Source organism: Crinia signifera, chromosome 9 (genome assembly GCF_055691185.1).
Source record: "Crinia signifera chromosome 9, ASM5569118v1, whole genome shotgun sequence".
Lineage (NCBI taxonomy): Eukaryota > Metazoa > Chordata > Amphibia > Anura > Myobatrachidae > Crinia > Crinia signifera.
In genome coordinates this window covers 53,891,459-53,904,964 of record NC_139225.1, presented here as the reverse complement: position 1 = coordinate 53,904,964, position 13,506 = coordinate 53,891,459, and the positions used below count along the sequence as shown (strand labels likewise).

The window sequence follows — 13,506 nt, the reverse complement described above, 5'->3', positions numbered from 1 at the left end:
TAAGCTAATACTGTTGCATGCAGTAGCTGTATTTGCACGTACAATACTGCATATGTATCTGTACTTGCAGATATCTTTTACAGTATTTCCCTGTTAATCTATTTTGTTGTGTATGGGGTCAGTTCCGGGCCGGATTAAGCCTTCGGGGTGTCTGAGTCACTTTAGACAGGGGGGCCCCTCCCATTTGTCATTACTGGTAGCAAACTATCAGAAAAGGGAGGGTTGTGGCCTTTTTCCACGCTGTTAGGGTAGCAGCACTTCTATAGAACCTCGCTGTTAATAGAGACACAGGGGATGCTCTCTGACTGATGACATGATTTGCTTCTAAGGGGTGATCATGGATTTGTAGCCAATGTTTCAGAGCCAAGTGGCCCATTTATCAAGGTGCAAGATGAATCCTTCTGAGTGACGCCATTCCCCCATACCTCTCTCTCTCTCCTCTCTATCTCTTCTCTCTATCTCGCCGGCTTCATCTTTGCAGGAGTTGGCGAAACTATCGCCAGCTCTCGCCAGGGAGTGTACACACAACACGCTCACGTGCCCCAAGGCAACCGAGCTACCCCCGGTACTCGCCACCACCGCCAGTCCCACTCACCGCCCTGACCCCCTCCTTAACCCTGCCGTCTCCCTGAAACGAAGAAGGGCAGGGACCCGCTGCCCCGCCACCGAGAGACTGGGATGCACGTGCGTATGAGACGCATGCGCGTCCCAGTTTAATGGAGTCCCTCTCTGCCGACGCTCGCCAGAGGGGAGGTTCTGGCGGGTGCTGGGACTGAATGAGTGGGGCTCCATCTATATATATATATATATATATATATATATATATATATATATATATATATAGACAAAGAGTGAGATGGGCGCCTTCTGGTGTAGTAGGTTTATGTTTAATATATGGATCCCTTCACCTTTAGTGAATGATCACCCCAAATGTGTACAAGTGTACCGTTGTTAGTGGATTCCACTAACAACGGTACACTTGTACACATTTGGGGTGATCATTCACTAAAGGTGAAGGGATCCATATATTAAACATAAACATACTACACCAGAAGGCGCCCATCTCACTCTTTTTTCTAGATTTCTATGCAAAGGTTCTCTGGAACAGGAACCAATAGGAGAGGAGCTGCCACTCTTAGAAGAGAAAGAGGAATGGTGTATTTGGGGGAGATCAAATACAACTTGTGACCAAGAGGACAGAACTATTCTTTTGGGAGGATCCATTCGGCGCTTGTACCACCCCTTTCCCGATATATATATATATATATATATATATATATATATATATATATATAAAAGGATTTTCTCATATAGAGACGCAGGCACTCGCCACTTTATAAAAAAAAAACAGTTTTGATAAAATACTTTTTAAGTTTATTGTTCAACATGTCATTGGTGTTACATTCAAACGTTGAACAATAAACTTGAAAAGTATTTTATCAAAACTGTTTTTTTTTTATAAAGTGGCGAGTGCCTGCATCTATATGAGAAAATCCTTATTAATTGGAGTACGGAGTACACTCTGGACCCCTTCGCAGACACCCCACCGTTGGATTTATTTCCCAAGTGTGAGTGCGGTCTACATTTACAAAATATATATATATATATATATATACACAAGTCCAAGAGCTGCCGGCACTCAAGTGGTTAATGGTTCAGCGTGCTCTTGGTGCCAGAATAGAGTAAAACACAAATCCAAATCTCCAATTGATATGGGGACAAAACGGCACTCAGAAGACTGATTGATGAAAACAAAGGCTTGTATTGAAGGTGTACAGGCATAGGTGTGCGCACATAGAGCGCTAGGGGTGCACAGGCACCCCCTAATGCTGTGCCCGCCCTTATAAACCCCTCCCTGCCGCTAGCAAGCAGCAATATCTTTTACCCAAAGACTTTTGCTTTTTAGAACTGTATTCTATTAAAAGAAGAGCCCAAAATTCAATCATGTGTGTTTTGCATTGTTAATTGTACTAGACCATTGTCATATCACTACATACCTGTGTCATCCATATATGTTTTTGACTTTATTTGCATGAACTGTTACAGAGAGTAATAAGAAGATTAAAAACTGACAGAAATAGGCAGGAGATTATGTTGTGACTAAGAGACCTTTTGATGATGGTAGACACGCCTGATTGGTGGTGTTAGACGCACCCAATGGGTGTTAGACATACACAATAGGTGGTGCACCCCCTTATAAAATGTGCTGTGCACGCCTATGTGTACAGGGGAACGTTTCGGGGATGCAAACCCGTCCTCAGCCCCAACCTACAGCAATGGGTGACCTGCACAGCTACAATTTATACTTACCTGACCGGAGGCTTCTCACAGACGCGCGAGCAGCGTGAATCCACCGGGCGGAAGCAGACAGCTCACTCCTTCCTGTGTGCGGCGCACAACTAGGGTTGCTAAGCAACCCACAGCGTGTGCTTCACAGGATAGGAAGTGTAGCGTTCCACAGACCCTGCACGGAGGATAGGACATCTGCCGCCTGCTGCTGAGATGCCCGGGTCAGGTGTAATATAGTAACTGGAGGCTGCGAACCGCTATTGATCCAGCTCCAGCAGCAGGGCACCATGTGACCAATGGCATACATATAGTACCTGGTCAGAGGCTTCATAAGGATCACATCATGGTGGATGCTTCACTAAATGATAACTCAGTCGACACAGGAACCTGATGACATGCCGATGTGTCCACAATGCGCACATAGCTGGGCTTCATGTTCAATTGCTGGAAAGCACCTGCAATACACAAATACATGACAATATAAGATAACTGATAGGTGGTTAGAGAAACATAACAGATACACAAATGACAGACTAGAAAATAAACAAGTGTCCCAGAGGTAGTCACTGAGCCCAGATCAGTACTCAAGATAGGCTATTCCAATTGATTTTTTCATTGAGGCCATCTGGGTGAATGGTCCCCAATCTGAAGATCCATTCTGACTCTTTGATCAATAATTTCTTGGCTCGATCTCCTCCACATAGTGTTTCAACTACATGATCTATCATGTAGTATTTTAGAGAAGAGATAGAGTGACCACATTTTTTAAAATGGTGGGCAACCGGTTGGTCCACCTCCCTGCCTAGAAGAGACAGGTTGATGGCCGACCGGTGTGCCGCCATTCTTTCCCTGAAGGTACGGGTAGTTTGCCCGATATAATACAGCCCACATGGACATACAATGATCTAAACCACGTGGGACATCCGACAAGTCAGCACCTGTCTGATATCGTACATCCTAGGCCTGTGAGGGTGTTTAAATTGCTTACAGGTGATCAAGTGCTTGCACGTTTCACATGATAGGCAACTATAGCAACCAGGGGCTTTGATATGAGTATTAGGGGGTTTAGGAATGCCTCTGCCTGTGATTTCGGCCTTCACCAGACGGTCCCTAAGATTAGGGCCTCTGCGGAAGGCTGCAAGTAGTCTGATTGCTTGCAGTCCAGGTAAATCTGGGTCAGTTTTGACAATGGGCCAGAGGGCATTGGTGGCATGTCTAATCACCACACTGGCGGTGGTGAAAGAACTGGACCATGGTAATACCGCTGCCGGATTTTTGACACGAGGGGTAAGGAGGTCAATCTTAGGTATTCTCAAAACCTCTTGTTTTTGAAGTGTCAAGGTGTTGAGGTCGTAGCCACGAACAGCAAATTTGGAGACCAAGGTGTCCAATCGAGATTCCACCTCAGCAGGATTGCTAATGATGTGAGCCACTCGCATCATCTGAGAACGTGGCAAGCCACGTTTCAGGGCTGGTGGATGGTGGCTCGAACCCATTAAAAAAGTGTTCTTGTGCACGTCCTTGAAGTAGACATCAGTGCCAATTCTGTTATGGTCAATCGATACTGCAACATCAAGGAAATGAGTCAATGTCAATTGATGGTGGAATTGCCGATGTTGATGTCGGCAATGAGTTTTACAAGCGCCTCCTGTCCACCCGTCCACAGAATGAAAATGTAATCTATGTAACGGGTGAACAGGAGCAAGCTATCACGAACAACAGGATCAGAAAAAAATCTAATTTCCTCCTCAAAGAACATAAAAATATTGGCATAAGAGGAGACCCCATGGCACACCCTCTTAGCTGCAGGTAGTACCCGCCGTCAAACAGGAAGTAGTTGCGCTGAAGTGTCAACGCTAGCAACTGTATGAACAACTCATGATCAAGTATGTTGGGATCAAGGTACTGCATAATAAACCTGCGTACAGCCTCCAACCCACCATCATGTGGGATGGAGGTGTACAGGCTGCACACATCAAGGCACACCATGATGGTGCCAGCAGGTAACTCATCAAATTGATTCAACAACTGAAGAAAGTGGGTGGTATCTTTCAAGAAAGATGGTTTGAGTGGCAAAAGTGGTTGCAGTAAATGATCTAGCAGTTGGGCAACATGTTGATATAATGAATTGCGTGCCGAAATTATTGGCCTTCCAGGGGGTGACAGAGGGTCTTTATGGACTTTGGGCAAAGAATAAAGAACAGGTACCATAGGATGTTCATTAAAGACTGCTTTAAACAATTTGGGTGACATCTTTCCGTCATTAACGGCCTTAGTGAGAATATTGAACAATTCCTGTTGGTACTTGCTGATAGGGTTGGCAGTTAGTTTTTGATAGACGTGGGCATCCGACAATTGGTTATAGAGTTCTGAACGGTATATATATACATATATATATATACATAAAATGAAGACACAGGAGACCACTTTCTCACAATGTTGTTTTTTTGCACTTGATAAAGGGGCAACACAGCCCCGAAACATTGTGAGAAAGTGGTCTCCTATGTCTTCATTTTGCGAGTGCCGCCGTCCCCCACAACCATACATCGGTGTCAGCAACACTGTCACATACTGGAGGGCACCGCATCATTGCAAAACAGTTTCGTTTTAAACCATCTGCTTGGAGTGCCACCCTTCTACATTGCTATATATATATACATATATATATATATATATATATATATATATATATATACACATACAAACAAGAAAATCCTGTGTTTGTCCCTCTGCACCTTACTCTGTAGAAGCCCTGACAGGCTCAGCACTGCCTCTGATTAAAAACCCTCCCATGACATGACCGTTGCTGCTGCTGTCCTCCATGGGCCTGAGAGGCATATGATGAGCTCCACCAAGCAGAGCTCAGCAAAAGCTTCTCAGCCTCTGACCTCTTGTGCAAAATCTCATGGGACTTTGTCAACTCCCAGTAATGCATACCATTAATCATTGTCACATTGGCAGATAGGTAAAGCTGCAGCATTACCTCACGCCCATGCACAAAACCTGTAGCTAAAATTAAAAAATAAAACATTTGTATGTATTTTAGGTACTTGTTTCCTAGAACGGCGCCCACGATGTTGATCTTAGGCATCGCAAGGAAAAAAATTGCGTTGGTCGCATCGCATGCGGCCAAAAAAAATCGCATGTGATGCGACCGACGCGATTACCGCGATTTTACATAGGGAACAATGTTAAATGGCCCAATTGTCCCAATTTCACATAGGGAACAATGTTAAATGGCCCACAGACCCCAAATACCCACCCTGAAGTGTGAAATGGCCCCAATTGTTAACGCCACCCCACGATCAACGTTAACCCGAAGCGTGGCGAGTGCAGCGAGCCCACGAGGGGCGGTGGTACGCGTCCTCCGACCTTTTCATACCCCCACTATCCACGTCGGTGTGGAGTTGAGAATAGAAAGTGTGGCGAGTGCAGCAAGCCACCGAGCCCGAAGCGTGGCGAGCCCCGCGAGGTGACACGGAACACGCTCCCGAAGTGTGGAGAGCACAGCGAGCCCCGCAAGGGGACACGGATTACTTAACATGTATTCCGTGTCCCCTCGCGGGGCTCGCTGCGCTCGCCACGCTTCAGGCTCGTATTCCGCTGCGCTCGCCACGCTTTGGGCTCGGTGGCTCGCTGCGCTCGCCACACTTTCTATTCTCAACTCCACGCCGACGTGGATAGTGGGGGTATGAAAAGGTCGGAGGACGCGTACCGCCGACCCTCACAGGCTCGCTGCGCTCGCCACTCTTCAGGTTGACGTTGATCGTGGGGTGGCGTTAACAATTGGGGGGGCCATTTCACACTTCAGGGTAGCTATTTGGGGTCTGTGGGCCATTTAACATTGTTCCCTATGTAAAATCGGGTCAATTGGGCCATTTAACATTGTTCCCTATGTAAAATCGGTAATCGCGTCGGTCGCATCGTATGCGATTTTTTGGCCGCATGCGATGCGACCGACGCGATTTACATTTTACATGCATTTCTATGTAAAATCGCGGCCATCGCATCGGTCGCATCGCATGCCATTATAATGGCATGCGATGTACATGCGATGCCCGCGATGGGCGCCGTTCTAGGAAACAAGTACCGTATTTAGTGAAAAATACATGTCTACCACAGGGGGCCCCTAGATAGAGGTGAGCCCAGAGGTACTGACCCCCTGTGCCCTCCCCTCCCCCCCTTAATCCAGCCATGGTCGGTTCTGTGGATAACCACATTCTGTATGTCTGAATGGAAATGAAGGACAGGTATGTTAATTGTACATGATCAAATAGGTGGCACACCCCAATTTATATAGTTTTCACTGAGCTGGGGTGACATGGGGGCCTCTAAGAAAGTCTAAAGAACACTATTGGTCTCTCCAGGCCCAGGGCTCTCTGTAGCTAGAAGGTATTGTATCCGTACCTGGGGCCTTATTTTGGTTCATTCTTTCTGACAAAATCCTTCTTAGATGGACAAAACCATGTGCACTGCAGGGGGGCAGATGTAACATGTGCAGAGAGAATTAGATTTGGGTGAGTTATTTTGTTTCTGTGCAGGGTAAATACTGACTGCTTTATTTTACACTGCAATATAGATCTCACTTTGAAGTAAAACCCCACCCAAATCTAATTCTCTCTGCACAAGTAACACCTGCCCCCCTGCAGTGCACATGGTTTTGCCCATCTAAGAAGGATTTTGTCAGAAAGAATGAACCAAAATAAGGCTCCTGGTGCCTGAACTGTCAGCTGTAGCATTAAAACATATATTGTGGGATCCCCCATTAAAAGTCCACAGTCCCCTGAATTTTTTTAAAAACACTTTAAAACAGTGTTTCCGCTTTGGAAAAAGTGACATAGAAATGTATATAGACGTGTACACACTAGAGAATTGTTGAAAGGGAAATGATTACTGCAAGCTGACAGAAATGCACACTGAGAGAAAAATGAAAAGCAAATACTGTTAATTACCTAAAAAATGAAGACTTTTGTGTTTGTTATGCAATTCAGTTATTGTTATAGTTGGAGAATTATACTAATTGTATTAATTGTATTTCATTATTTTGGCAGGTGAGAAGCCATATAAATGTGCCTGGGAGGGCTGTGACTGGCGATTTGCCCGTTCTGACGAGCTAACAAGGCACTACCGCAAGCATACAGGTGCCAAGCCCTTCAAGTGTGCAGCCTGCGGCCGCTGCTTCTCTCGCTCGGATCACCTTGCTTTGCACATGAAGCGACATCAAAACTAGGCCTTAAGAATTCACTAACAAGACAATACAGTATATATTGTAAATAGATATTTTTTTTAAAGAGTGGTCTCGAAGAACAATGTGACTAAAGCTGACCGAATGAATAAAATATAAAACAAACCTTTCATTACTACATCAAGGAATTATACTGTAATGAACTTCATGAAATATTTTTTCAGCAAGCCTAATTTCTATGCAGATAGATGTGATAAAGACTTTCCATAATGCAGTATGTTCTGTACTGTGCAAGTACTGTACTAAATCTTGTCTTCCACCTTTGGATGCTCCTGTCACCATTTGTAAAGAATTTAAAAAAAAGATAACATCTTTAGCCAGGTACAGTATTTATGACACAGAAATACAATGTTTTTTTTTATTAAAGTCTATACCTATAGTAAAATACCGTAAATACAAAATGCAGAATTTGAAAATAAATGATGGGTGACATTTAGTAGAGATTGATGTTGGGTTTTTGACGATTTTTATCGCTAAAACGGCCGTTTTTTCATTTTTTTCCCAAATCGACTACTTAATGGGTGGCGATTTGCGGCATAAATCGCACTTTTTGCCGCAAAATTTTTTAAAGATTTTTTTTAAATCCGGAATTCGCATCCAGATGTTTTCCCCATTAAAAAATATACAATTCGCATTTTTAATGAGATGCGAATTTGGTCTAAACTTCAAAAAAAAAATAGACCTGATCCTGACTGGCGATTTTGTCAGAAACATGGCGATTTTGTCAGAACCATGCACAGATCATTGTGATCTGTGTATGGTTCTTTGGTAAAATTTGTGTAAAAGTAAAAAAAAAAAAAATTGGCGTGAGGTTCCCCCTCCTGTACATAACCAGCCCCGGGCTCATTGACCTGGTTCCAAAAATACGGGGGACAAAATGTGTAGGAGTCCCCCGTATTTCTGAAACCAGCCCCGGACTCTTGGACCGGTCCTGGTTCCAAAAATACGGGGGACAAAAAATCTGGGGGTCCCCCGTATTTTGAAACCAGCACCGGGCTCCAACAGCCCGCAGTGTCATGCCACAGCCGGGGGACACTTTTTACACAAGGTCCCCCGGCCGTACCATGAGCACCGTGGTCAGCCTTGGACGGGGTACCTGGAGGAGTGGGGACCCCCCCCAATAAAGGGGTCCCCCCCCAGGCTTCACCCGTCCAGGGCTGAAGCCCGGGGCTGTCACCGGCGTCCCTGGCCATTGGACGCCAGCCTGATATGGTTATTCACATTCCTAACATTGCTTAATACAGGAGAACTACAAGTGCCAGCAGACCTCCCCCGCATGCTGGGACTTGGAGAACCACAAGTCCCAGCATGCGGGGCATTAATGGGCCCGCTGGGACTTGTAGTCCACCTGTAAAAAGAATGTTAAAATAAAACACACACACACAGAAAAGTAAAACTTTATTACATACACATCCATACACCTCACTTTTACACCCACATTCTTACCGATCCAGCGTTGGTCTCTCCTCACGCCAATTTTAACAAAATCGCACCTTTTCATGACTAAAAAAATCACACTTTTCATCCCGAAAATCGCCCTACATCGCACTTTCTTGCACTTTTCATGACGGAATACACACCTCATTAAATATGTGAATTTGCGGCAAAAATGCGATTTGAGAAAAAATCGCATTTTCTCAAAAACGGTAAACCCAATAAATCTCGCCCCATGTATTCATAATTCTTCTTGAATACTATGTGGCTGCTAATTTGTGAGGTAAAAAGTTAAAACAGCTGAAGTCACTACAGCAGAATGTTCACACGAAATGTAATGTGTAAGGTTACTTTATACAAATAGTGCTGTGAAACAGTGTAAATAATGATCTGAGTTAACAGACTTAACTTCATCTTCTGCTATCAACCAGAAGAGAAACACTGACGCTGGTTGCTAATGTTAATGTTTCCATTCAGCTTATCAACAATGGATTCTAGTCTGTTTTTCACAGAGTACGTTTTTCATTTAAGTAGGAAAAACTTGTCTCAATTCACAAAATAAGTGAGACGTGTTATGTCACGTCACTCCCAGAAAAGGGTGTTGACTTGCACAGATCTCTGTGCATATAAACTTGTTACTTTGTGATAGCTACACTGTACTTTAGACATCACCCTGACAAGAATTCCATCTTCTGCGCCATGAACAAAATGTTAGGTCGTATAAGTTCTGTGCCTTAGTATATGATGTATACATGTGTACAGTGTGATGCAAAATAGATTTAGGAAATATGTGTAAAATCAAAGCAAAGTGTCTAAGGATAGTAATGGAAAATATATGCAACTGTTATGTTTTTCTGTGATACAGTGATGCTGCTTTCCCACTGCAGACCAGTTTAAAGTACTGGTAATCTTAAATGGTATTTAAAACGGTATTAGCATTCCCACTGCAGCAGATTACCGTTTTAAATACCATTTAAGTACCGTTCCCATTGCAGTGAACCGTGTAAAATGTAGAGTGCCCAGAGTAATAAGTGCCTAATCCCTCCCCCCCCCCCAAGTGTAAAGAGTGCCTAACCCCCCATACCTGCCCTGTGCCCCCACCTCCCCTCCCCTTGTACTTACCTGCACGGGGATGCAGGGCAGTGGGGAGGCAGCGGGGGTCCATGCAGGGTCCATGCAGGGTACAGGCAGTCCCAGTGCCTGATGAGAACTAGTAGTTCTCAATTTGCGCATATGTAATGAGTGCACGTGCATAATAATTAGCCGCTCATTACATATGTGCATATGTAATGAGAGGCTCTTTATTATGCACGTGCACTCATTACACATGCACAAAGTAAGAACTACTAGGTCTCATCAGGCACTGGGACTGCCTGAAGGCTAAATAACATTTAGGAGGCATTCCCACTGCCTCTTAAACGTTATTTTAACGTGTAGGACTCTGCTATAAAAACGGGTTGAAATACCATTTAGCTTTAAACAGTATTTCAACTCTGGCACTTTCCCACTGCAGCCTTAAAACGGTAAATTGCGCTGAAAATCTGCAATTTACCGTTTTTTAGCTGCAGTGGGAAACGGGCATAAGTACATGCTATGTATTTGTGTGTAAATATATATGAACAAAGTAGTCTGGTTGTGTTCCAGTTGTAGGTAAAGGAACACTACTTCAAGAAATTAAGTTAATTCTGTTATGTTATCATTTCACAATAATATTTGAAAGTATAAGTATACACTCCATTTGTCAAAGCCGATTTTGTACAGAAGTACACATTAACAAACAATGGGACAAATGTATTAAGTCTGGTAAAGTGAGAAAGCGTTGATAAAGTGGAAAGTGATAATGCACCAGCCAATCAGCTGTGTTTTAAAAATGAAATTTGGGAGTTGATTGGCTGGTGCGTTATCACCTTCCACTTTATCACCACTTTATCAACACTTTATCAGGCTAAAAAACATCTGCCCCATTGTTTCTAAAATTCAGGAAAGTGCATTTAACGTATATATAAAACAACAATGGTGTATCTACTGAAAGTACAGTACCTCCTCTTTATCCCTCAGTGATCTGACTTTATTCTGTATTTTGTGAGATGTACATTTGTATCACGGGCCTTAGTAAGCATGGATAGCTAATCAAATAATTTGCAGTGGACTGCAAGGAGAAAACCACCACCCAGACAGAAAAAGAAAGTGCCCCATGCAAAATTGCAAGAGAATTGCGAATAGATCTCTAATCGCTATCCACTTGCAAATCTATACCTAATGCCAGAAAAATCAAAGATACTTTTTGCACAGACTATTCTGGCTATTCAAACGACCAGAGACATTGGATGGTAATATATTTGTCAGCCCCACCACACTTCCCTAATTCGGGACTATTGGTATTGGTTACTCTAAAGCAAAAGATCTATTAATTGATTCACACAATACGAGATAACTTTAAATTTTTTTTTTTTTTTTACATATTTGTATAATTATATGTGTATTGTATTTTTTATATAAAAAAATTCTATTAAGAGAACCGTGTAGCAAATTATTGAGACAGCAAGTGCTGGCACACAACCATTTCTTTATTAACTATAATCTGATCTTATCTTCAGTAGAACTCTCATCTTTTTAAATTTACCCCAGAGTCCAGAATGCAACACATAACAATTCCTCTTTGCTGTTTGTACATTTATAAGGGCACAATGTATATACAGTACTGTTTATGAACCATAGACAATGGATTTTTGCAATTCATGTTCGGCTTTTTACTCAATGTTCTCAACTTATCATGCATTTTTAGTGTAATGATGTATCATTTCAAATATGATTCCATGAAACAGCTCATTAGCGTAGCCTGTATCTGCTCTGTATCCTTGTATGCCACAATAAATTGATAGTTTTTATTCATTATACAAAGTCATTATCTGTGACATTGAGTCCATATGCTTGTGACTGTTTCTTTAACAAATCTATGTAATAAGCATTCTGCATACTGCAATCTTAGGGTTCGATTCAGACCCGATTGCTGTTCTTCGAATAACGCAGATTGTGATTTTTGGAGATCTGTGTATGTTCGCATGTTGCAGTTCAAGTTATGATGGGGCCAGCAACGGACCAAGGTGGGGGGCAGAGGGGGGATCTGGGCCCAAAAAATGCCAGCATGTCCAGTCCAATCCGCTGCAAGGCCATGGTGGCTGCGTGACATCACCACTGCGACCAAAAACATGGCCGTCCTATGCCTGGTTTCGCAGTTAGGCTGCGTAGATGAGAGGCAGGCGGTTATGTGCAAGCGCTTTGCTGTGTAGCAAAGCACTTGCACTTGAGTGACTTTGTGGCCACATCACAGGGAGGGACCCAGATAGTGGAGTGGCCTTGTCCTGTACTGGGCAGCCCCCAAGTAGACTACTGCCGCCAACTATACTTTAGCTAAATTTTGCAAAATACTGAATTCACCAACATTTATATATGTAAACTACCCAAACATTTTTAGAAAAATAATCCTATGAGTATGAAGTTTTATTGTGCTTCAAACTGCAGCTAAGACATATGTCTGAGAATGTCACTAGACATTTACCTTGTTGTCCAGCCTCTAATTATTGCAGGCATGGCTGAATGGATGCGTTCAATGAGTTCAGTTTTAATTATGTTCAAGGATTAATGTTTAAATATATAAAGTATCAGTTCTGAACTTGAACAAATCAAAGAGTTTCCATTCATATTGTGCTTGATAATAAAGTTCTGCCAATCCCTTCTATTCCAATGTTTGTTGTGGATGTGCTTCTGTTACGCCTGTAACAGTACCCTTGGTCAATACCAGAGATGTTATTAAAAAAGTTATTTAAATTAGATTCTTCTGATACTCATCTAATCCTTATAGGGAAACATGATGCCTACTTTATGTATATAAATATATATTTTTTTATAAATTGAATTGTAAATTTCTTTTTTATATTAAATAAATATTTGAATGCTGAATTTTGTTGACTTATTTATTCTGATATGGAGTAATTAAGACATTACTAAATGTATGTAGACTAGGAGGAGTAAAATTACAAAATAGTAGTAAAAGTATTTGCAGGGCCTACTCAACCATTAGGCAGCTTTAGGGAGCTGCCTAAGGCACCGAGAACTGGGTGGGTGCCTATCACAAAATTAGAAAGGTCTATGACAGTGGTTCCCAAACTTTTTCAGTCCAAGGCACCCTTTGGGTCTCCATGACTTTTTCAAGGCACCCTTAATAAAAAGAATTACTAAGTAATTAATAATTAATTAATTAATTAGTGGTGCAAGTAGTATTTTTTTCTTGGTGGTACTGATAGCACGCGCTGTAGGTGTAGACACGTGGCATGAGGGGGTGTGGTGACACAAAGCTAGAGGAGTAGCTACTGTACATGACAATAGGGGCATGGTGATGTTATGCCACACACTGTAATGCCCATTACACATGACGCTACACACCATAATGTCCATTACACATGATGCCACACACCATAATACCTATTACACGACACCACACCATAATGCCCATTACATGTTATGCCTCACTTGTATAA

At 42.7% G+C, this 13,506-nt stretch overlaps 1 protein-coding gene across 1 annotated transcript in view; it reads left to right on the top strand.

Annotated features, from left to right (window-relative positions):
- LOC146036584 (Krueppel-like factor 5) overlaps positions 1-7,519 on the top strand; it is a 69,169-nt gene extending 61,650 nt beyond the window's left edge. The window contains exon 5 of the mRNA XM_083160537.1: positions 7,341-7,519. Coding sequence (XP_083016663.1) covers positions 7,341-7,519 — 179 coding nt within the window. The remainder of the gene's footprint in view (positions 1-7,340) is intronic.
- Positions 7,520-13,506: the final 5,987 nt, after the last annotated feature.